General features: G+C 39.4%; 1 protein-coding gene across 18 annotated transcripts in view; it reads left to right on the top strand.

Annotated features, from left to right (window-relative positions):
• SLC39A10 (solute carrier family 39 member 10) overlaps nt 1-23,498 on the top strand; it is a 51,921-nt gene extending 28,423 nt beyond the window's left edge. For 15 of the 18 annotated variants that reach the window (XM_085585264.1, XM_085585271.1, XM_031505371.3 and 12 more), the window contains 9 exons: nt 2,952-4,025; nt 4,875-5,076; nt 8,967-9,136; nt 10,074-10,292; nt 11,586-11,706; nt 12,993-13,361; nt 15,156-15,236; nt 16,927-17,117; nt 20,316-23,498. In XM_085585264.1, the coding sequence (XP_085441390.1) occupies nt 2,961-4,025; nt 4,875-5,076; nt 8,967-9,136; nt 10,074-10,292; nt 11,586-11,706; nt 12,993-13,361; nt 15,156-15,236; nt 16,927-17,117; nt 20,316-20,474 (2,577 nt within the window). In that variant the 5' untranslated portion in view covers nt 2,952-2,960 and the 3' untranslated portion in view covers nt 20,475-23,498. The remainder of the gene's footprint in view (nt 1-2,951; nt 4,026-4,874; nt 5,077-8,966; nt 9,137-10,073; nt 10,293-11,585; nt 11,707-12,992; nt 13,362-15,155; nt 15,237-16,926; nt 17,118-20,315) is intronic. The other 3 variants (XM_085585265.1, XM_085585272.1, XM_085585259.1) reach the window with 1 other exon arrangement.
• Nucleotides 23,499-24,090: the final 592 nt, after the last annotated feature.

Here is a 24,090-nt window from a genome sequence, read left to right as displayed (position 1 = left end):
AGTTCAATCAGTTCTCCGTTTGCTGGGAATGATCTCTTGCACTGCTGTGTGGGGAGGGGATGGGGTGCCCTGGGTAGCATTGTGTGCCTTTCTGAAATGGCCTCTGGTGGGACACCCTTGATCTTTGCCCCCCTGCAAATGTACACGTTCCAGTTGTGGAGCTTGGCTTGGGGTGGGCTTGTCCCGCTGCCTGAGGTGTCAGGAGGGACCCTGCTTGTTCCTGTTGCAGCTCAGGGAGGTGCAGCAGGTGCTGTTAGATCAGCGCTGCCCTTTCCAGGTGCTGCAGTTTTTCAGTGACCACAGCTGGAAGCTGTTTTCTCCTGTCTGCCTGGGATCGCGTTCCTGCCCCTCAGGAGCTGGGGAGGGCAGGCAGCAGGGAATCAGAGTGAACAGGGTTAGGCAAAGGCTGACAGCAGTAACAGGCAGCATCTTTTCCAACTTTGGTATAGCCTTGTCCTCTGGCTGCCCTTGCATATTCTCTTGAAGGGATTTGAGAGCCCTTTAATGACATTAACTATATACAATTTAGTGCCACTGAAGTGTATAGAACTTGGACTTCAGCTTTCCAGTATTATACACATGAGTACTGCCTGACAGGTTAAACATGACGTGTATTGACAGTTGCCTGGAGAATAATCAAGCTCATTAAAAAGAAAGCAGTAATTAATTATTTCTGGTTGTTCTTTTGGAAACTTTTTATTATGGGTACATTTGTTTTTAAGTATCTGTTCTGTAACAAGATTTGCAGTGGAAGATACGGAATACTATACAACAGAAGATCAAAATACTGTGCTAAGGTTATTACTGTTTTAACTGAAAACAGACAAGTAATTGATTTTGAAATTGGTCTAAGACTGCTCAGCTCTTGTTTTTCAGCAATGAATCACAGTCATAGGTTACAAACTATATTAACCACTAGGGCATGGAGAAAAGGTACCATTCAAAGCTAAACACCACAATTAGGGATGCATGACTAAAGTTTCCAAGTAATGTATTAGTAGTATTGTATGAGACAGTCACATGGAAAAGATCATGAGGTTGTGAAAAGGATTATGAGCATGCTTTAGTCATGAATTTCCTGGTAGAGATATTTTAGTCTGGATCATGCTTGTTTAAGTGAGAATAATTTAACTTTGCTTGTTCTGATTGTATTACCATTATGTGGCAAAGGGGGAGAAAAGGTGATTACCTACAAAAATAGTATTACTTTATAAATATATGAAAAGAATATTTCAGTAAATTCTGGGGATGAACTTCACCATACTGATCTACTTGAAAAAGTTTATCACAGCACTGAAATCAGTAACTGGAATGTAGAGGACTGAACTGGAGATAAACTATGGTTATTCCAGACTGATGATGGAACAGCTGTTTATAAAAACAAACCACTAATGTACAGTGAGTAGCCATTGACCTATCTGATGTCCATGGAATCAGTTTTGATGCAGATGCCTCCATTTGACAAATACTCCTCTGGGCTTATATTTTTAAGTGGGACAGCATTGCAAAAGAGAGTTTTGATTTTTTTTAAAAAATGGTAAGTTTTTGACGCTCCAATGGAAAGTGAATTTTCATATTTTGGATTTGTAGATGTTAACAGGAGAAAGGTTTTTCCCCAGTCTTCTGTGTTGACACATTTATTTGCCTTATAAAGTCCTTAGAAGGCCGCTCCTTCTTTTTCTCTGCCAACCTGTTACAAGTATAGGAGCTTCTAATAAATATTTTGGGAAAGTAAGATGGACTTCAAATGTTTATGGTTTGCTGCAGAGCACTTTCCTGGCTCGTTTCACAAAGCACATTTTAGTGAGCAGCTGTGGGGGACTTGGGAAGGACAGCCAAATTTCTCCTGTCTCATGTGAGAGTCAGTGCCACTTTAGGATGTGCTGAGCAGGTCACTCATACCTGGGAATGTAGGGCCAGTGGCAGCTCAAGTCAAGGAATAAATATCAGGAAATAAACATCAGGACATGGGGAAATAAAACCGCTGGCAGTGGTAAGAGCTTAAAGCACAGCTGGCCTGTGTCCTGTCCCTTTACATCCCCTTACACCATTTGCTGCAGTGTGAAATGGTGACTTGTTTTCAATTCTGAACAAAAGATAAGCTTTTGCAGTGTCTCCTTCATAACCTGTTGAATTGTAAGTTTTTTACATGTAACACTAAATTGAAAAACCACATTGTCTCAATGATATAATTTCTAAAAATCAGCACCTAACTGCTTTCAGCTCAACAGTTGTCAGCATTAACAGTATTTTTTGAGTTGCATAAGCAGATGTTTTCCATTATAACCCTACTTTTAATGGATGTCCACATAGATCTTTGAGTTAGTAAACCAATGTAAGTGAAAAGTACTAAAAATATGGACATCTAAGCAAGATATTGAAGTTAGTTAATGACAACTTATTTGTACATTGATAATGGGCAATTTCAAAATAGGGAATTGTGCAGTGTGTGTTTAGTGGAGGCACGTTAACAGCACAAAAGAGAACAAATGGTGCGTGGGTTTTCAGCTGTTATTACCTGCCTGTCACTCCTGTGAACAGGAAAATACAGCATTGCTATTTTAAAATAATCTTCATTTTCTTTGTAGCTTGTGTTTTATCAAGATTTTCAATATTATAGGTTATCATAAGTATAGATGCCTCTGAAAATACGAGCAAAAATATTCTGATATGACTGATTGTAAATGTTGTTAATCTTTTTCTTATCACCTACTGTAAGTGTGGTTTATAAAACCACGTCTCTACAATACACAGTCTATTTTACTGTCGGATAAGAAAATTACATTAATACAATTTCTGCAGTAAAAGTATTACAATTGCTATTCTTTTATTGCCAGTATCTAAAAAGCTTTGTGAGTGATTTGGTTGGCATAAGTACCAAACTGATACTCAGTATAAATTGACATTGAGATTGCTGTACAGCTAAGTGCTTCCCTTTGTGTTTCTTGTAGGAAACAGAGATGAAGGTACACATGCACACAAAATTTTGCATCATTTGTTTGCTGACATTTATTTTTCATCAGTGCAATCATTGCCATGGAGATGGACACAACAATGGTCCCAAAAAGGATCGTGTACACGACCATAATGACTATCAGATCTCAAATGAATCATACTTCCAGAATGGAGGAACAGAATCTATGCCCAGTAAATTTTCAACGTTGGAAGCAGAAAATGAACAAAAATACTACATTGAAAAGATTTTTGATCGCTATGGTGAAAATGGAAGATTATCTTTTTTTGGCCTGGAAAAACTGTTAATAAGCCTTGGTTTGGGAGAGGTAAAAATAGTGATGATAAATCACGATGATATTGGCCATGATCATGTTTCTCACTTGTATGCTTTGGAAGTACAGGAAGGAAAGCATTTTCATCCTCATAACCATGCTCACAGCCACTCAGATTCAGAAAACCAGACCACGGTTGGTGCATCTGCAAAGAGAAATCATAAATGTGACACTGAGAGAGACACGGCAGTGCCCTCGGTGAAGGAGGACAGCAGACACGTTCATAACCAAAGCCGCCGCCACCACCACCACCACCACTCGCGCCCGCACCGGCACGAGCACAACGGCACGCGCCACTCGCGCAACGAGTCCGTCAGCCACAGCGAGCACGCGGAGCAGAGCCACGAGCCTTCCACGGAGACCAACACCACTCAGGACCAGCCGGAACGGAAACAGCGCAAACAGAAGAAGAAGCAGAAGAAGATCAGTGAGACGTCGGGAGACGCCACGTGGGATTATGCCCCGGAGCACGATCCCGGCGATCAGTACGAGCACAACCGTGTTCACAAACACGACCATGTCCATGATGCCTCTCACTTGCACGTGCACCACCACGATCACAGCGGCGACCGCTCTGCCGGCCACGGGCACCAGGACGGCAGTTTGGGCAGTGCCACCGGGCACCGCCACACCAGCAAGCGAGAGGCCTCGCACAAGCAGATCAGTGTGAGGAAACACGCTCTTCCTGCAGCACGTGGCCACAAGGATCATAGTGACGATGAACACAAGCATGAAGAGGTGAGTATGAAATGGAGAGCGGGTTAGTTGACTTTCTGTGCTGTCACTTAATAACTGAAGGTGCATACCCACAAATAACAGGCATGTTTGGGACTGTAGTGTAATAGTGTATGAATTTGATCCGTAAAGCTTTCTGAGATACCCTGCTTACTGCCACCACACACACTCTTTGTGAATCTGAGATTGTTAACATTTTTGAAAATGCAAAGACACTTTCCTGAAATACCTGCATCACTTCAGCGCCCTTCTGATATCTTTCTCCTAAGAGATTAAGAAGCAATTGCAGGTGTAGCTTCAGTAGTACTGGGCTTCAGTGGAAGCTCTTCTGTTTTGTCCTTCTGCAGCCATTATTGCTGCCAGCACCATAAATCCCTTCCCCTTACAGTTAACTACAAATGCAGGACCTTGTAAAGTAATAACTTTAAACTAGAAGGATGGAGGGAGTACTGAGTTCAAGGTCTCAAACCATATTAAAAAGTGAAACTCAAAACACAGAAGGTTGGTAGGTTAAACAGAAGTGTTGAAAAATCTATTTTGGATTTACATTTTTCCACTCTTCACCTGTTGCTTTTTCTTCATTGTACTGTGTAAAGAATATGGAAACTGCTTTTCATTAACATTTATCAAATGTTACATAGGTGTTGGGAGACTCAAGTGTGTGGTTCAGATAGTTTTCCTATTTCTTTCTCTCATAAACCACTTAGATCAGTTTAAGACATGTTTTAGCACTGATGGAACATTTGAACCAACATTTCTGCTTTGTTTGTGTTCTCAAATAATATCCTGCATTTTCCATATGTGGAAATGGATACTTTTCTATTTAATTTGTTTGTACAATTTGTTTTGCAGTGCTTAAATGCTACACAGCTGCTACGGTACTATGGTCTGGAAGCCAGCTCCCTAATATCTCCTGAGCTCTTTGTGTACATATGTCCTGCTTTGCTCTACCAGATTGAGAGAAGGCTTTGTATTGTACATTATGATGAGCTGGAAGATTTTACAAGAAATAAAAATGCATCAATTGAGAATAAAGATAAAACAGGTGCATCAGGTGGGTGTCTTTTTTTCTTAGTTGGACTGAGGTGGTCCATGTATTTATCTCAAAGTTGGAAAGTTGCAGGTACTTTGGCACTAAATTTCTTAATAAATTTGATCTGTACATATTAATTCAGGAGTAGAGAACAACAATATCATCACAGCTCATTCACTGGAAAATAAGATTTTAGGTCTTACTATTTTTATATTTTAGCAGTGACACAAGTCTGTAGAATTGACATGCATAATTTTTGGTGAACTTAAAAAATAGGTATAAGCAAGTACAAGAGCATTTAAATTGTCATTTCTGATACTTCCCTTTCTGACTGTTTCTCTCTAAGCACATGAGGAGTGTTCAATGAAAATCTTCTGTTGCCAGTTTTAATTTTTTTTGTGTATACCTTGAGTAAAACTTGAGTAGACTTCTTATCACCATAGTTCTAAGTTAAAATATTTTTACTGCTTTTAAAGCAGTTACTTTAAGGGTAGAATCCATTGTTGTTATTTCATAACTGAGTGTACTTTTCAAATACACGTTTGCCACTGCTATCTTTCATAAATTATAATGGAACTGTTAATGTTTAGTTGCATTAAAATATTAAAAATCTAAAAAATCTTGGATATAATGTCTGTATTTTGAAAATCAACGTATTGGTAATGCGAGTATAGATTATTGCATAGGTGCATATTAGCATCATTAGAAATAAAGCCTGAAAATAACTGCATTCACATAGATGTTAATAACTGTTGGGAACAATGCATTGCTGGTAATCTTTCTTAACAGTTGCAGAGTGATTAAAATAATTAACTTCTTACAGATAAATCTCCTCTAGTGACACATCTGCTGTCTTGTTAGCTGCTCAGAGATTGCTGTAGAGCAGATACAGTGGGTGTTTTGTATGACAGCAAATCGCTTTGTGGTGTGCTCAGTGTAGTAAGAGCTGACTCCTTCCTTATTACCAAGAGCATTGCTAGAGCAACTCTAAGCATTTTCTGCCAATTAAAATGTTGAAATCCTATACAAAACTGTCATGTTGCACATGCTTTGAACCAGTTTAATTAGGATGCTTCTACAGATGAGAGCTTCTTTTTAAAAGATTGCATTTTATCTCTCTGTAATGAGAAAAGGGAGTTCATTAATAACTCAGCTTGAAGGCCTTTAACGTTTTTAAGAGACTTAATCTGCAAAATTAGTGAAGCTTACTGTGAACATTTAACATGTTTTATGACATCTGATACTTTGAGTATGAATAACACCTTTGCCAGTTAGTTTTAAAAATTTGGGTCCTAACTCACTGATTTGGCTCTCAGACAGTAACCTGCAGAACAGCTTGATTAGATAATGATAAATCATTCTTCATAACAATTTCCTATATTCTCTTGTATTAATTACAGCAAGATTTCAGTTGATATGTCAGTCATAGAGTAACTTAACCTGTAGGTTGTAGGACTGTACTGAAATAAAAGTGTGTGCCCACCTGAGCTAATATAAACATACTTAGATAGAAGTATTCACCAAGGTTAGGAGGATGCATGAGCTTTCTGTGGTTTAATTTAGTTTTAGTTAAAGCTTTCAAATAATCTTAACAGGCCAGTGTTGCTTCTGTTCATTGATACCAACCTGTGAGCTGTCCATTACCTCTGCTAACTGTGATTTTCTAAAGCAAAATAATTTAATTAACTGATGGCCAAACCTTACGAAGCTGTGTTAGGTTTTCCACCTGTAATTTACAGGTAGTTCTGTGACATCTGTGATTCTAGTGGAGGATTTTCAAGGGCTTATCCATAGAACTGAGCTTTCACAGTGTACCTGTTGGAAGAGGGGGGCTTTGTCACCACTGAGCCCCCTAAACTACTGAAAAGGAAAGGCACACCCTGCTAATGAATGAAGCCAGTAGAAGTCCCACAAATAAACAGGGAGCATTTTGTTTGAAGCTGGAGATGGCCTAGAACTGTTGATGAGCAGTGTCTCAGATCAGATACAAGTTGTAATTCTGCCTGTGCAGATGCCAGTGCTCCCTGGGGCTTGTTCCAAGAGGCGCACAGATTCCACATTCTAATCCCATGTGCCTTTTCTTAATCATGATGCCATGTTTAGGTCCTGTATCATCCACAGGAGTATTCCAGCCCCTCAGAGGTGTATCTGCCAAACCTGCTGTGATAGATGAAACTTCAGCCTTTCCATTTTTCTCCATGTAAGGCTGTTGATCATCTACCCTGGCACTGAGCACCAGAGTGTGTCCACCTTGGGGCAGTGTCCTGCTCAAAGGCTGTCATTTTTATCTGGGCTACTGGTGCATATGTGCTTGATTGAGCATTGAGGGACAGCTCCAGGTATGCTGGGTTTTCAGCACAGCCTGTTGGTCCAGGGTATGGAGCTGAAGTGCTCTGAGCATCAGTCTGGGGACCTGTAGCAGTGTTTTGGTTATCGAGGGCCTGCTTCAATTTTAGACCTACTTTTTTATTCCTGTTTTCCAACCTCAGTTTTTCAGTTCCACATCTGACAGCAGACTTTGCCATATCACCAACTCTCTTTTCTATGCTCTCAGTACTCATGTCTGTCAGTGCATACTGTCTAAAGTTTTTTCCAGTCATTTTCTCACAGTGCATGTGGTCTTGTACATTTCAGATGGCTTGTTTCCTTCTATGCAGTGTTGTGGAATGACAGCCACAGACATAGTAAGAATGAATATCCCAAAATAAAACTTAAAGCATCAGATGTTGTGAGCTTTGGTGTTGAACCAGACTGAGCCTGCAGCAGCCACACTTCTGTTGGCAAAATCGTATAAATCTGCTCCAGAGTGGGTTTGGTACAGACAGAATTCTTGGAGTGCTTCACCCTGATGTTGACACTGAGCAGCTACAACACTTTTGTTCCTCTTCTCTCACCCATACCCTGCTCCATTTTCCAGGATGTTTTCCCCTACTTGTGGACTCTCACAGATGCAAGGAAAGTCAGATTGTGCTCGAAATGTGGAAATGTTAGGGATTCTGAATCAAGAGTTGTAACTTATCTTAAAGTTGGCAAATTATGGTAGACATACATTTTTGATAAAAAGTGGAGCTAGGAAAAACCCTGTGGAAGAAAATCAAAGCCTTTGTACTAAAAGAAAATACTTTATTAGAGTGAGATGCTGACTGACAGAGCCATGTCTCTTTGTTTCTAGGATCTGTTTCTTCTGTAATTCCTTTTCAATGTCATGTAGAAATTTTCACATCTTCACATTAAGAGGAGTATGTTGGGTGTACCACATCCCATTACCACTTCTTCTTCTAATGGCAACAGTAAAGATTCTCAGAAAAAATAAATGCTACTATTTGGTGGTAGCAAGTTGCTTTCAGCTTTTCGAAAACCATTCTATTTTAGAGTTCCTCTGCCAAAGGTTGAATCTTCTCATGAATAAAGGTGTATGTTTTAAAGCACCAGGTGCAATAAATAGTGCCAAACTAAACATGGGGAGAAATACAGAATCCAGAAAAATTTTGCATCAGAAGCATATTCAAAACAACTGTTACATACATATTAGTGCTTGTAGAGCCCTTGTAAGTTAAGTAGCAGAGATGGTTGTGTCCCAGGGTGAAACCTTTTGCTTTTTGTTTCATGGAGGGCTACAAAGCTAAGCCTGGAACTAACAATCAGGAAGAATTTGCTGGGCTCTTTCTAGCTAATTGTTTTCTGATGTCTCACTATATTAAACTGTGCTGTGAATAAGCCTGTGTGGTTTTGGTTTTGCTGTAGACTTCAGTACTGCCTTCATATTTTTCAGCCCCTTTTCAGTGAGCAATCACACAACTTAGGTTAAAGGAAAGTCACCTTCTTAAGAGATAGTTGAAAGTCATTAATCAGGCTTAAAAGTTTTCCAGGTGTTGTTCTGATAACCTTTCTGTGTTCATTTCTTCCCACAGCCTGGTTTTGTGGTATCATCTCTATCACCGTCATTAGCCTGCTTTCCTTGCTAGGTGTGATCTTGGTTCCCATCATTAACCAATGGTGCTTCAAATTTCTTCTAACTTTCTTGGTAGCTCTGGCTGTAGGAACAATGAGTGGAGATGCACTGCTCCATCTCTTGCCACATGTAAGTATGGTCTCCTTACCTTTTATTCTTAATTGTAAATGAGTCTGGAATTTTTGACAAATTGTTTGATAGTGTCAATAAAAAAAGGTTCACTGATGCACCAGTAGATTGACTTGACTGTGAAGGACACCAACACTTTTGGAGACTTTCTGCTGACAGAAAGGAAGGAAATGTGTTTCTCTAAACAAAAGGTGGGGAAAAGTAGTTGCATATTCATTGTTGAAGTGATGTCACATTACTGTAAAACACTCAGGAGCCCAATAAGAGTTATTTTAAAATTAGCAGTATTGCTGTCTCTTGCTTACTGATTGTTGTGTATCAGTACCTAAAGTATTTCCTGGGGATTAACTTGCCTGGTTACTGTATTTGAGGGAGAAAGTATTGTGTACTGAATCAAGCAATTGCCCAAGGAAGGTGAGCAACTTTTAATTCATGATGGTGTACTGTAATTCTTAAAAAGGGGAAGTATTTTTTTAAATTTTGTTACCTCAGTTGTTTAGCACAAAGACTAATATTTTCATGTTTTCTTTGTATAATCTAATGCACATTTTTTGTTGTGGTTTTAGGGGTTTTTTTTAGTTCATAGATCAGAATTTAGGCTGTAAATGACTGTAATAGTTTAAAAAGTCATAAGGCTTTGCTGCTAATGGGAGAGTAAGAATGATAATTCCTTGTGATATTTCTGAGTGTTAGTCTCATTTTCAGGATTGTGAGAGAAAAGCTGAATCTACATTATCTACCCCCTCAAAAATAAAATTCCCAGAGGAATTTTTTTACTGATTAGGATAATGAATAATCTGTTGAAACACTTATGTGGCAAAATGTGTTAGTGTGAAGAAAAAGCAAAAAAGGGTGCGGGTTTCTGTTGCTTTGTCTGGCCCAGTGCCACTCCAGTGTCGTGGTTGCCCCAGTGGTGTCATGTTGTCTCTCCCACCAGTCCCATGGAGGCCACAACCACAGCCACCACCATGGCCAAGGCCACGTGCACGAGCACAGGCACTCGCACCGGCACGGCCACGCGCACGCGGTGCACCCTGAGGGCTTTCTGGAGGAAAATGATCCCGTGCTCAAAGGGCTCTTGGCACTCGGAGGCATCTATGTTCTCTTCATCATTGAGCATTGTATAAGAATGTACAAACATTACAATAAACAAAAGGTAGGTGCTGAAATTGTTTGCTGTTTAAAATGTGTTCCCTAAAGGTACCTTGTGAGTGCTGAGGAATTGTGTTAACTCTGAGCAAGTGCTGTTGCTGCTCTGTATTCTCTCTGATGTTATATGAGGGATCCCTTTCCTAAAGAAGTTGCTCTTCTCAACAAGGTAATTTGGGAACACAGTGTAGAAATCTGATGGAGGAAGCTGCAGCTCTTCTTCTAAAGCTTCCTGGGTTTTTTTGCAAAAACAGGAGAAAGGATTAGGTAAGAAAGATCTGCTTATAGAACCAGCAATTGTCAGACAATTGACAAGAAATTTAGCAGTATGCTCTTACCTGACAATGCCAGTGTAACAGAGGTGTCCAGGTTTTCAACATCAAAAAAATGCTAACATTTTCAGACCTCCTGTTTTCTGTAAACTTCCAGTCAGATTTTAACTTGTTTCTCTAAAAATAATTGGTTTTTTAGTGCTGGGAGCACTCTGTATTTATGATAGGGGTATAAAAGGAGAGCAACTACCCTGGAGAATGTGAGTGTGGATGGAAATTCAGTTTTAGCCTTTGCCTTTGTCATTCAGTTTTAAGGAGAAAATTATTTTGGTGTAAATGCCATCTTGCTTGTCCCAAAATGACTGTGAAACCTTTTCAGCTTCTCTGTTTTCATGTCATACTTGCTGTCTGAGCTGGACAGGCAGCAAAAGATTTTCTGTGTTGGAGGAGGCATTTCTTAAATCTTCTGATAAAAGGATAAAAACTGTTACATTGTGTATTTCTTCTTTGAGATTAATAAAATAATTAAATCCCCTAGGCTGCTTTGGCAAATCCTTGGGATCTGCTCCATAGGCTGCAAATAGAAAAGAGCTTCCTGCTTTCTTAAAGGGAAGTAAGTACAAGGAAGTTACAGGAATATAAAACAAAAAAAATAAAGTTGAACAACTTAGAGGAGCTATTCTTGCTGCAAGTTTGCTTTCTTGAACAAATCTAATAGCTGCATGGAAGTATTTCTGGGCTATAAGAGCAATCCTTGTCAGAATATCCCATCTTACTAAAGTGAAATATCTCTGTGTAAGTGTTTGGGAGTGAGATTCCATGGGGAAAGTAGCTAAGAACTCCTGCTGGAATAGGGATTGTTGCTGAGCCTTATAGAGATCAATATTGTGAAGTAACATATTTCTGTCATACGTGGTAAGAGAGAGCAGCTTGGTCTGTTTAGAAGTGAGTTTTGGACAGCATTTCAGTTCCTGTTATTTCCATCAATGTCCTGTCACAAACCAGACGTTACCTGTTTTCTGTTGCAGAGTAAGCAGAAATGGTGCAAAAACCCCCAAACTGAAGAATCACCAATTGGAAGGAAACTTTCTGATCACAAATTAAATAACAGACCAGATGCTGACTGGCTTCAGCTGAAACCCCTTGCAGGTAGGCAGTTACAGTCAGAATTCTCTGACTGGGAGATCCAAAGTAGGAGCAGGTTACTGGGGCATGGTATGTTTCATGTAACCGCTTGTACAGTTTGCTGCTATTATGCAAATCATTGTTAATAAGACTTAATAGGCTTTTCCCTATTAAATCTTTTTTATTTTGGTTTTTTTTAGATCTGAGAGCACTCTGAACATTTCTTAATATGCCAAAGAGATGGTTCTCAGACTTCTGAAGCAGTCATGTTTTGGGTGGCTGTGGGTCCTTGTTTGTTTGTTTGTTTGTTTGCTTGTTTCAGGGTGGTTTTGGTGTTTTGGTTAAGCTATTCCTGCCTAGCTCAGCCCTGGCAAAAATTAGATCAAAAATGAACACCCACACAATGAATGGGGATATCTTCCACTTTGAAGATTCCAGCATGTGACCAGTTACAGATAAACAAAATCTGTTTCTTTCCATAAATACAGCCGAGTATCCTGAACTCAAGTATCCAAAACAACTTTTGTACACTGTTCCTTCATGACAGCCTGTGAATGCTCATTTTGTGTGTACCCAGAAGAAATGCTGTATCCCCCTTCTTGCAGGGGGAGGGAAGGGCAAAGGCTTTGCTTCATAACCTTCCAATTCTGTTGCCTGCATGGCTGCAGAATTAATTTGTTGATGAAGAACCTATACAAATTTGTATTTGCAAAGTAGTTTATTTAATTTGATTGGTTTGTAGAAGAGAGGGTTAGGACTGCAGCCTTCTCCACTCAAACAATCTCAAATGAGATTTGAGGCATTGACACAGAACATGGAAAGTTTTCAGCAGTGCAGGGGTTTGAACATATCTTTGAAATATCTGCACGACAGTGGAGGCTGAGCTCTGTGGGCATGTGCAGGCAGAGCCAGGTAGGGTTTCCTAAACCATTCAGATCCCATCTACAGCTCTAAGACATTATCATCATTCTGGCCACTCTCCTTTGCCAGTGTTGAACCATAAACTTTGTCATCAGCAAAATTTACAGGCACGAGTGTAGGCTGGGCTAAAACTGGCTTTGAGTGCTATGGATGCAGTGCTGCTGCCTTGCAGTGGGGAATTTTATATATTGTACATGCACATTTGTGGAAAAATGTCTCAATGACAGACTTAGTTTTTGGATTGAATGCTAACAACAGAGTTGCTAGACTGGGATGTGTTAAAATACTTGTTTTGCTTTCCCAGAGCAGTTAACTCTTAGGTCAAGGGTGCAGTGGCCGCTGGTTAAACAGGAATTAACTCAGTGTCTCTCCCAACTGATTGGATACAGGAGCAGACGACTCCGTTTTGTCTGAAGATCGACTGAATGAAACTGAACTCACTGACTTGGATGGGCAGCTGGAGCCCCCTGCCAAAAACTACCTGTCAGTGGAAGAGGACAACAACCTGCGCCACTCTCACAACGACGTCTCCCACGCCGCCCAAGAGCACGAGCTGCACGATTCCGAGTATGACAGCCATGGCGAAGATAAAATGATAGCTAGAAAACACAGTCACCACTGGCATCACAAACATTCCCATCATTCCCATGGCCACTGTCATTCTGGAAAAGACCTGAAAGATACTGGGATAGCTAATATTGCTTGGATGGTAATTATGGGAGATGGCATTCACAACTTTAGTGATGGCTTAGCAATCGGTAAGCAAAAGCACTGAGTGTTTCTCAACAGTTTCTCCTTACCTTTAGTAACTCTGCTAATATTTGACTTATCAGTGATCACAGGTAAGGCTTCCAGTTAGCACCTGTGGTTACTGCCGTTGTTCAGTCTCCTGCAGAGCAGAAATGGAAAGGCTGTCAATTGTAATAATTTCCCTTTTGTTAATATTCTGTGCTATTTGCACTAAAATTAGTGTCTCGGTAGCAGTGACAGACATAGTCTCTGCCAAGGTGCAGACAAACCTTGGGATTTATGGAGCACAGTAACCCACGTTTCTTGTTTCGGTCTCAGTTGCCTTAGAATTATAAATAAATGCCTTTCAGTCTTACTTAGAATGATATTTACTAACAATAGTAGTAATACTATTTCTATTATTGTTAATACATAGAATTACACAGTACATGCAAATAAAAATACACTGTAAGTCAGGTTACAGAAATATTTTGAAAGTACTACTTGGGATAATTTAATTTTTATTTAATCAAAATATTATTACAGATTTATTTCTAGCCAAGTGCAGAAGAAACTGAAATACCAGACAGATTTTCTTAGATTTATTAAATCAACTTGGAGTCACACAATGCTCTAAATGTGATTTGAATTGCAAAGTGTATTAATTTGGATATACAGGTCAGGATGATGGTGAAAGGACTGAAGTGCACACTTTTGATTCTTACGAAGGTGGCTGCTTAAGAGTAAGAGTACGCAGGGTTCTGAGCTAATGGCAGAAGGGGGACACCCATTTTGAAGGCATTTGTCAGGGTCTCTTGTTAACAATGGAATCTACTACAGTTTTTCCACTTCCTTCTGACAACTGCTAAAGAAACTAAACTCCTTAAAAATTAACTTGTTGCTTCATTTTCACATTAAACAGGTAAGACATTTAGACAGTGGGTTCTAAGGCCAAAAACAATTGCCACGCCTTCGGTTGAGAACTTCACAGTATTGAAACTCCATTTCTAAATATTTCTGGGTTAAGCCCAAACAGCTGAATCTGTGGAAAATTGTAGATTTTAGAAAAGCATGCTCATTTTTTCAATATATCAAGCTATGAGGAATCCAGAGGAAAGTTAAATTCCTCCTCTGTCTTCAGATTGTGTCTTTTCTTTCACAATTTATGCTGCCTGTTTAGACTGCTCACTTCAGGCTCTTTTTGTGCTTTTTTCTGCTACAGTACAGAAATTTAATGCCAGTTTTCTCATCTCAGAATTATTTAAGGTATGAACTTAAAATTGATTGAATTCAATTAGCTTATGCAAAAGTACTGAAAGATATTTATGGCAATGTTTTTACCCTTATTATTTTCCAGGTCTGGCTTACTAATATTGCTGATATGTTCTCTAAAAATAAGTAGAATGGAGCTGGAGACGTTATGGGTTAAATACTAGTTTGGATTTCCAAGCTGGAAAGGAGAGAGACACACTCTTGCTCATGTACATTTCTAACTGTCCTCATGTACTTGAGAGTTCCTAATAGTGTGAAAGTGGTGTTACTTATTAGCTTGTTGCCTTTATGGCTCATTTTTAGCCAGTTGTGTTCTCCTCTCCAGGATTTGTCTGTCAGATAAATGAGTAATAAAGCCTGCAGTGGTAATGCACACCCAGAGTGCTTCCAGTATTTCCCATTTATATAGACAGGACACAGACATACTGAAAAATATTAGTGTGCATTCTAACAGAAGAGTGTCAGCTCTGCAAAGTCGATTGATTTTCTGACCTGAAAATAGTGAAATATCATTTTAATTTTTTTTTCTTTCTTTTTTTTTTTTTTTCTAGGAGCAGCTTTTAGTGCTGGACTGACAGGGGGAATTAGTACATCTATAGCAGTATTTTGTCACGAGCTTCCTCATGAATTAGGTAACTAAGTGTAGAAACTGTGCTCCATCTGTACAAAATCCTTATCTAAAAGCTGTTGTAGTACTGTGCTAAGCACAATGCTGTGCAGAAGCTGCAGCAGTGACCAGAACTTCAGAGGGTGAGGGAGAAATATTGCTTCAGAGTAGGTACTGCTACAGGATTGTGTTGGTAGTGTCAGTTACAGCACTTGTGTAAAGCTTTTTGAGCATGTTTAAAAACTGTTCTTAGGAGCATACATTTTACCTATCTCTGCATTTTATAGAGTTTCACACTACTCTATGTGACATTGTCTTACACGAAGTTAAGTCACATAAGTAAACACAGGTTTACATAAGTAAAATTCCATGTGGGGATCTTCAGAAGAGGCTTTGTTCCAACTGTGGCCAAGTTCAGCAGGTGTAGCCATTTAGGGTAAAGCCTGTAGGGCACTGTTGCCAGTGCCATTGATTCTTCCCCCCACTAATTGAAGCATTTCTTCTGGAGGTAGCGAACCATGATGAAACCTGTTGTTTTCACATTGCATGAAAATTTACTGCACCCTGAGAGTTTAAGAAGAGCAACCAGAGAGAGGAGGAGTTTTCTGTTTTTCCACTGAAGTGAAGTTGTGCTAGATTGACCTATGTCTGTTCTCACAGCTTGCTCACTTGAAGAGCTGACGGGTCTGAATGATCAAAAGTGAGGTAAAACCAACACTTCTAAAACCTTAGAGGTGATGAGGGGAAAGCATTTTATATAGGCAGCTCCTGAGCTATAGGTAAATCATGGGCATAGGGGGGAAATAATAGAGCAGATGTTGGTGGTTTGACACCTATGCAATACAATCATTAAAGTGAAGCTGTTACAGTATATAAAGGATTGCAGTGTATATTAGAGTGCTTAGAACTTGACAGCATAGCATGATGAAATGAACCTTCTATAAGGGGTGAGTAGTTTATACCTATTTTTTAAAATTTTGATATGTTTTGATTCTAATTTTTTCTAGATTAGGCAAATAATTACAGGCATGGGTATAAGAACATTATGTAAGAATTGCCCTCATGTCTATACATCATCTTACACTTCTCATGATCACAAGAATTCAGTTTGAATGGAATAAAACTATTAGAGCTGATTACAAGACTGAAATCTAGATTTTTGTAGAATATCTACTTTTAGCACCTAATTTAGCAAAGCTGCCCTGAATTCTGAATAAAACACATTACCCTGGCATGTCTTCACCCAGAAAACTGACTCAGCCTGGATATGAAGTCATTCTTTGTGAATGTAACTCTTCCTTGTGCTCAAATTCAAATTCATTGTCATCTTCTGTGGGGACAAATGCCTCATTATTCTCTCCCTGGATTTGCATAATGAGGTGTGCATAGCTAAGAATAATTTTCACAGGTATTGATCCTAACTAAGCCTCTGGTTTTGTGTGCAGTGAAGAACTTCTGAGAAAGATGAGTGTGTGCACAGAGGTGTGTTGTCTGTGGGAAGAGCAGGCCTAGACCCCTCCATTCAGCCTTCCTTTCTGACAATCAGCATGACGAACGGGCACCTTGAAACGATATTTGAACCGAGGGCTGGCTGTGCCTAGGCGCAGCTCTCCGAGGTGGTCGGTGCTGTGGCTCAGGCTGCTGCGGGCCCCGCAGTCGCTCTTTGCTGAGGGTTCCCCGGTGGCGCGGCGCTGACGGCCGCGTTGTCCCCCCAGGTGACTTTGCGGTGCTGCTGAAGGCGGGGATGACAGTGAAGCAGGCCATCGTGTACAACCTGCTGTCGGCCATGATGGCCTACATCGGGATGCTGATCGGCACGGCCGTGGGGCAGTACGCCAACAACATCACCCTCTGGATCTTCGCCGTCACCGCCGGCATGTTCCTCTACGTGGCCCTGGTTGACATGGTACGGCTGCCTGGGGCTCCGGGGCGGGAACCTGGCGCTTCTCTGAGTGCTGCACTTCAGTCTGGTGGTCAGCTTTATTCTTCACTGAGATTTTATCGTCACATATTCAGTGCTGGAAAGTTTAGTCTGAGCTTTTACTATAGTAGCTGGTAATCCAGAGCTCTTGTGATGAGTAGTTTTTACAAAAATTACCTGGTGGAAAAATGCTGCTACTTCAAGAACACACAGGTGCTTTATCCTTAGTGCGTGTACAGCATAGATCAGACCCTTCAGGCAGCAATACTGCTGTGCACATGTTACCAGCTCATATTCAGTCCTGATTTCTCTAAGCTGCTTCAGAGCTTCATTTAAATAAGGCAATTTTCTCACTTTCCCAGTCCAAACATGATAATTTTTTCACTTTTGGGGTACTTTGTAATGCTCTCCACTTCATTATGGAGACATTAATTTGTAAATATACTGTTGTTATAAAATCACTCTAATCTATTAATAGCTGAATAAATCCTTTCCCGGGCCTGCTAAATTGTTAAATAGAATGTCTGGGTAGAGTGATCCTTCTTGCAACTTTAGGTGAAGTAGTAGTCTATAATGCCTGTAATACCACTTCCTTGTAAGCGCTGTGTCTGATACTTAATTCCTGTCCTTTGACTGAAGATGTCATGGATAAAGGAAGGCGGTACTTTCATTCCTTCATTCCCTTTTCTTTCTCTCAACCATCTTAAGAGTAACCAAAATCCCATGGCCTGACTCAACAACAGCAGGAAATCTTCTGCAAGAAACACTTGAAACTGAACCAGTTTTGTCTTGGTGTTTGCATAATCAGCCTCATTCTCAAAGATCTCTTTACCTGGCACACAATAAGAGTAGATTTTGATTCCTTCCTGGATGTAAGCAGAGGTTCACAGAGGTGCAGTTTTCTATCCATTCCTTACACCAGCCCATTGAGAATGAGCCTTTTGGTATTTTTGCAATTGACTCTCCTGAAGTTTATCTAATTACGTGGGTTTCAGTAATAAGGATATTCCTCTCCAGGCATTTCACCTAACTCAGGCATTTCAAAATACTGCAGGTTTCCCAAGTTCTTTCATGAAATTTCATTGGGTGATAACTTATAAGAGTAATCATAATATCCTCCTTCCTGACACTGGTGTTTTGGTTTGAATGGGTACATTGAATAGTCCAACTTGAATAATTTAATCTTACTGGGAAACAAATTTATCTGTTGCAGTTTTTGTTTCTTTAATCTCTAGTACTGACAGCATAAGCTTTCAACTTCAAAAGGGTGGTTTTTATTAATTGGCAGGACCATTCTTTATATGGTCCCTGCAATTGGTCACATCAGCATTTATTATCAATAAAGCAAAATGTTTAGTCATCATCAGATGTGCTGTCAAAGTAAATATCCAGATTGTTAAAGCCCATTACAGTAATGCTAAGGTGAAGCCCTAATGACCTTACAGCACTTTGTAATTTAAAGTAGTGCTTGCTGTGGAGCTGCCTGGTCTAGTGTATATGTGATAACCATTTAAACATTTTTTATACCAGCTGGGGGGGCTTTTTGGTTTTTGTTTTTTGAGGATTGGGTTTTTTTGGGGGGTTTTTTATATTTAAATACTCAGTGGGTCAAATTAATTATCAAGTTTATGTATCTTTTAGAAATACAGGAATACAAGACAGGATGGGTAATATATTTGGGTTTTTAGCAGCTTTGAGGTCACTGTCTATTGGGCAGTATTCAAGTTCTTGGAATAACCCAAACAGTCCTAGCTGATCTAATGAAGAGCAGTAGTTTCCCTTTTCTTCTATATCATCATTTTCTGTACTGAGTCTTGAAGGAATTCCTGTAGTAATTCCTTCTTTGGAAGGAATTACTGTAAGAGACTTAAAGATCACAAGTGCCGCCAACACTGCTAAATCACCAAAGGATTTGCCCACTGTAGCAAACTGTGCAAAGAAGCAACTGCTCCTCTGCCACCATGGAATCCCACCTCGCTGAGTATAGTCCTGACTTAAGGTTAAGGTGGGACTTTTGTCCAGTTATCTCAGGCCTAAGGAGAAGTAAACAGCGCTGGGGAGAAGAATGCAAAGGCAAACTAGCTCTGCTGAAAAAGAGCTCTGGCTGGGCCCAGCAGGGGGAGGCCATAGCCCAGCACTCCAGAGGGAGGCACCAATTCAAAAGAAGAGAGACTGGGATGGAACTAATTAGTATTGGAACTGAAGGATTCATTTAACCAGTAGAATAAGAGAACTGCATAGCCAATGAGCATTGAGCCTTCATTTGCTAAAATGTGTGACAAGTTTTGAGTGGCTGGCTTTGGGGAAGCCAGGGTGATGAGGACCAGGGAGACGCTGGCTGGATCCACAAGTGGTGATATGTTCTGCTTCATCTTTCTCTCTTACTCTTTCTTTCTTCTCTCCCTCCTCTCTCTTTCCTAGTTCCTTCTCTCTCTGCCTTATATTTGCTGTTAAATAAAATCCTGACTCTTGACTTTGGCATATGGTCTCATTTGCACCTTAATTCAGGCAGAAGCATCTCTCAGTAACCAAATCTTAACATTTACCTCCTGCTTTCTTTAATTAATTTTCTTGTAAATATTTTACTTCTGTTCTATATGGATGGCTTTGTAAAACACAAAACTTTATTTTTACATTTCCAAGAGCACTACTATTAGTTGATTTTGTCAGTACTGACTTTTCCTCATAGGTGAGCAATGTCCAGAACTTCCATAACTTCTTTGGTGCATAAAATTTCTCTTGAATTGTTTGTAGCTATCATTCCCATATTTAAAAGGGATGTGTATATGAATATGTGTAAGTGTCTCAAATGACAAATGACTGGCTACATTAATCAAAGTCATATGTTTACTTGAGCATGACTTGAATTCTTTTAAAATTAAAAGAGCAGAACTTGAAGAATATTGGGCCGCACCCTATTTTGAGGAACTTAATGTTCATTTACATGGATGATCTGGATTTGAAAGTTCAAGGAAAGGCATTTTTAGTTTATTTTGTAAATATATAATGTGACCATGTTTTTTTGAATGTAGTTGTTCAGTAGAGTTTAAGCTGTGTCTTAGTATATTGGTTTTATATCTGAACCCTAAAGTGTTTATTTTTGACAATATCATCTTGTAAACGTGTCCATGTATAAATGGAATAGAGGTGAAATAACTTCTTAAATTGCATTGTATCTTTTAGCTTCCAGAAATGCTTCATGGAGATGGAGACAATGAGGAGCATGGTTACTGTCCTGTGGGGCAGTTTATTCTTCAGAATCTAGGCCTGCTTCTTGGATTTGCCATCATGCTGGTGATTGCCCTCTATGAAGACAAAATAGTGCTTGACATCCAGTTTTGACCTGATGCTGGTAATCACTGTGGTTCCAGTCTGTTGCTGTCTGGCTTTGAGTCTGCACTGTATGGCTGTGTGCACACTGCTCAGAAGACACGTGGTGCTTGCACTGCTTACACAAGGACAGGAGATTTCCTTTCTGCCTGGAGTAGCTTCTGCTTTTCTCTAATCCCATCAGTTGAGCTTACCCAGCACAACTCCTAAACTCGAGTTAGTGATGTTTAGGAAACCCGAAATCTTGAGAAATAAAGGCCAAGGTCAGGGTGCTGTATAGGGAGCACTGCTTGCTTAAGAAAGAAAAAGTACAGGGAAAGATCTCATTTGGGAAATACCATTCCAATAGTTACAGCTGAAACTCACACCTGTGCAAGGAACCCAAGGGAACTTTTAGTGCCACGTGAGTCTTGAGTAGCTCCTAACTGTCTCAATGTATGTATAGAGCTAAATAGCTATAGACAGATGTGCAGATATACACTTGTGTGTGTGCACATCTGTATAGACACGTATTAATCCTGTGCTGATTTTTCTGGTGACTTAAGTACTCAGTCTTACACCAGGACATGACTGGAAACCGCTGTGCTGGCTTAAATTTTAAAAAGAAACCCCAAGCCTAAACACTGTTTAAATTCTTACAAGCTGTGTTAAGCTGCACTCCATCATTGCAAAGCTCCTGTGTAAGAAGGCAGGCTGTTGCCATGTACTCTGCAAAGTGTAACTTCTGTCAAGGGTCAGTTTGATGATGTTTTTCCCCAACTGAGATTTATTTGATGTTTGTTCATTGATATTAGTAGGAAAATGCAAAATGCAGTAGAATTAGTGTTAGCTTGGGGAAATCCCTGACCTTGGAGTTATTGAGCTGTTTCTGGTTCTTTCTTACAGATGCTAAACATGTATTGTGTGCCACTTGCAGCATAAACTACTGAAGAATTGTGGCTGTGAATTTGTGCAAACTCTTTTAACAAGAGAATCCATGTGGGAATTTCTCCATTTTTTAAAATGATTAATTTGGACTGTTTTCTCCTCTTCATGTTAAACCAAGGTGCAAGGTGCTAGTTCTTGAAGCTAGACACAAGGGTTAAATTATGCTCTGTATATGTTGTACTGGTAGGGTATTAACGATACTGTAACAGCGCATCAGATCTGTTCCTACAATGCCTTGATATCAGACATTGTAACACCAGCCATTTCTGGCAGTAAAGAATATGTAAGAAGATTTCTACTTCCAGTATAAAGGAGTTCATTTCTATGATATTTTTTTACAATTTTGGTATTTAAATTAGATTATTAAAAAGCAGATGTGGTAGAACCATGGTATGTGTCATTTAGAAGAATAGACTGAAAATTTGGGCCTTAACTTGCTGGGACCAGCTGTCCTAGATCAGATTGTGCTGACAGGCATGTATTGCCAGACATGAGTTAGTTCTTCTTATACCCATCTCCTTAAAAAAAAAAATAAATTGTGAGTTTGTGGGGAGTGCAGGTTGATTCTGTAGTACCAGTCCTAAGCATGGTAGTAGCTTTTTTTTAAAACATCCAGTTTGTCTCTCTACTGTGTATGCCAGGTAAAAGCTGTACTTTGACTGTGCTGTAAGTTTTAAAGTTCCAGTCTGCTTGGTGCCAGTGTAGCTGCTAAAAACACTAATCCTAACGCCTTTAATGAGAGCCAGTGGGTATCTGCATTCCATTTCAAGTTCCCGTGTTTCCTGTGGCCCTTTACTTTGGAAGCTTCATTGGTCAGTTTAGCTTTTACTGAGAGCAGCTCATGTGTTTTAAAGGTATCAGTTGGTTGCCAGTATTTTTTCCTAATGCAGTATCAGGAAACAGTATTAAGGGTCCATTTCAAAGAAGGGTGCAGTTTCTTCAGTGAAGAAGCCAAAAGCCCAAGAGTTCAGGCATGCAGCCATTTGATGTTCTGAACTCAGGTTTTCTTTTTTCCTCTTTAAACATGTTTAGTGTAGAACCCTAATTAGCAAACACGCTGTTGTTAGCTTCAGATTGCTGAATTTCTGCAGTGTAAAACTCCTGGATGACATTTTTGCATAGTGCCCATGTTAGGTCAATGAGACAAAACTTCTGGATACCTTCTGAAGATCTGAGTTTAAACAATCTCTGTTTCTTTTGTATTAAACTGACTGACTTAAGTTGTTGTTTTTTTTTCTGTTAATTCTGAAATATAAGGGGGTCATTATGCAGCTGATGTTTTGTCAAATTATTTTTTTAAAGATTTATTTCTCCTAATTCTTTTCAAATGAAGATTTCTGTATTTCCAGTAGTATACTTGCTGTTGCATTAGTTGGAATGTGGTTATAGCTCAATACACTGCCTCTGTAGGAAAATAGTTAACTTCCTTCCAAGACCATCTTCAGACAAGGGAAAAACGTGGTCGTTGAAGGTAGGTACTGTATTTTTCATGGAACATAGATTTACTTTTATTTTCTAATATTTATTGCAAGTGTAACAGAGCAGTGTAAAAGCTGTGACCTCTCTACGTTTCCACCAGTATTGAATTCCAGATGATTCTAATGTACACTTTTGAGTCATGTTACAGACAATCTGAATTCCAGTACATTTCTACTTGGCTTCAACATTCCATTTGGCTTGAATCCAGAGTCTCATTTAACTTGTATTTGTTGGAGGGCATAAATGTTACTTGTATATTTTACAATGCTGTCACTGTGTGACATCCCATGTGAATTCTGATGTAAATCACATTGCACTCAATCCGCTGTGATTATGCTTAGAAAATGTTGTAGTTGCTAGATGCAGTGTGATTATTTTTTTATTATTTTTTTCTTTCCTCTCCCCATTAACTGAGTCTATGGTTTAAAATGTGATAATGGTCCAATAAGATAACTTGCTGAGCTATTGGGGTTTTTTTTTGTTATAACTAAATCATTTTTTAAAAATTTTATAAAGCTGGAAATTATCAAATGCTGTTTTGTTCATTGTCAACAGTGTTGTGTTCATTTTATGTATGTTCCTTATACATAAGGAGCCTTCAGAAAATAAAAAAAAAATATTCAAGGAGCAGATATTTCTCTTGAGCTTCTTATGGTGTGATTACTTTTGTGTTTTAGTGTTCCTTTCAGTTCAGCAGACATCACTACAAGCCCCTATAAGAAATTCTGAAAAGGAAGGTGTCAAAGTATTTTGCTTAACAGGGTTGCTTAAACAATTAAAAACCAACATAAATGCTCTGTCCAACATTTATATCTAGGTCAGTCAGGTAGGAGCAATACTAAAAACAAGAACAGTGGATTGGGGGTTTCCATGGAAAATTACTGTGATCATCTGTCTGATCCTGTAGCCATTTGACTGCTCAATACAACACCCCCCCCACAAAAAAAAAGTCTTAAAACATTCTTAAGTGGAAAAGTAATTTCACCAGAATGGAGATACAACACAATAAAGTACAGTGAAAACTCAGGAGGGAATGTGAACATACCAGCATGGATACACAGTAGAAAATTAAGGTAAGGATGTGTGGGTTTGCATCATACCTGTGTAAGAATGTCATCAAATAGCAGTTGTGTTGCTGACTGATCCTTGGTAACAGCAGCATTTGCAGTCAAAGATCTCTGGGAAAGGATTCTGTGCAAGTGTCTGTATATTCAGTACAGCT

The sequence above is a fragment of the Lonchura striata genome, chromosome 7 (assembly GCF_050655825.1).
Source record: "Lonchura striata isolate lonStrDom1 chromosome 7, ASM5065582v1, whole genome shotgun sequence".
NCBI classification, from domain to species: Eukaryota; Metazoa; Chordata; class Aves; order Passeriformes; family Estrildidae; genus Lonchura; species Lonchura striata.
The sequence above is the reverse complement of the archived record's forward strand: the minus strand, read 5'-3'. Positions and strand labels throughout refer to the sequence as shown.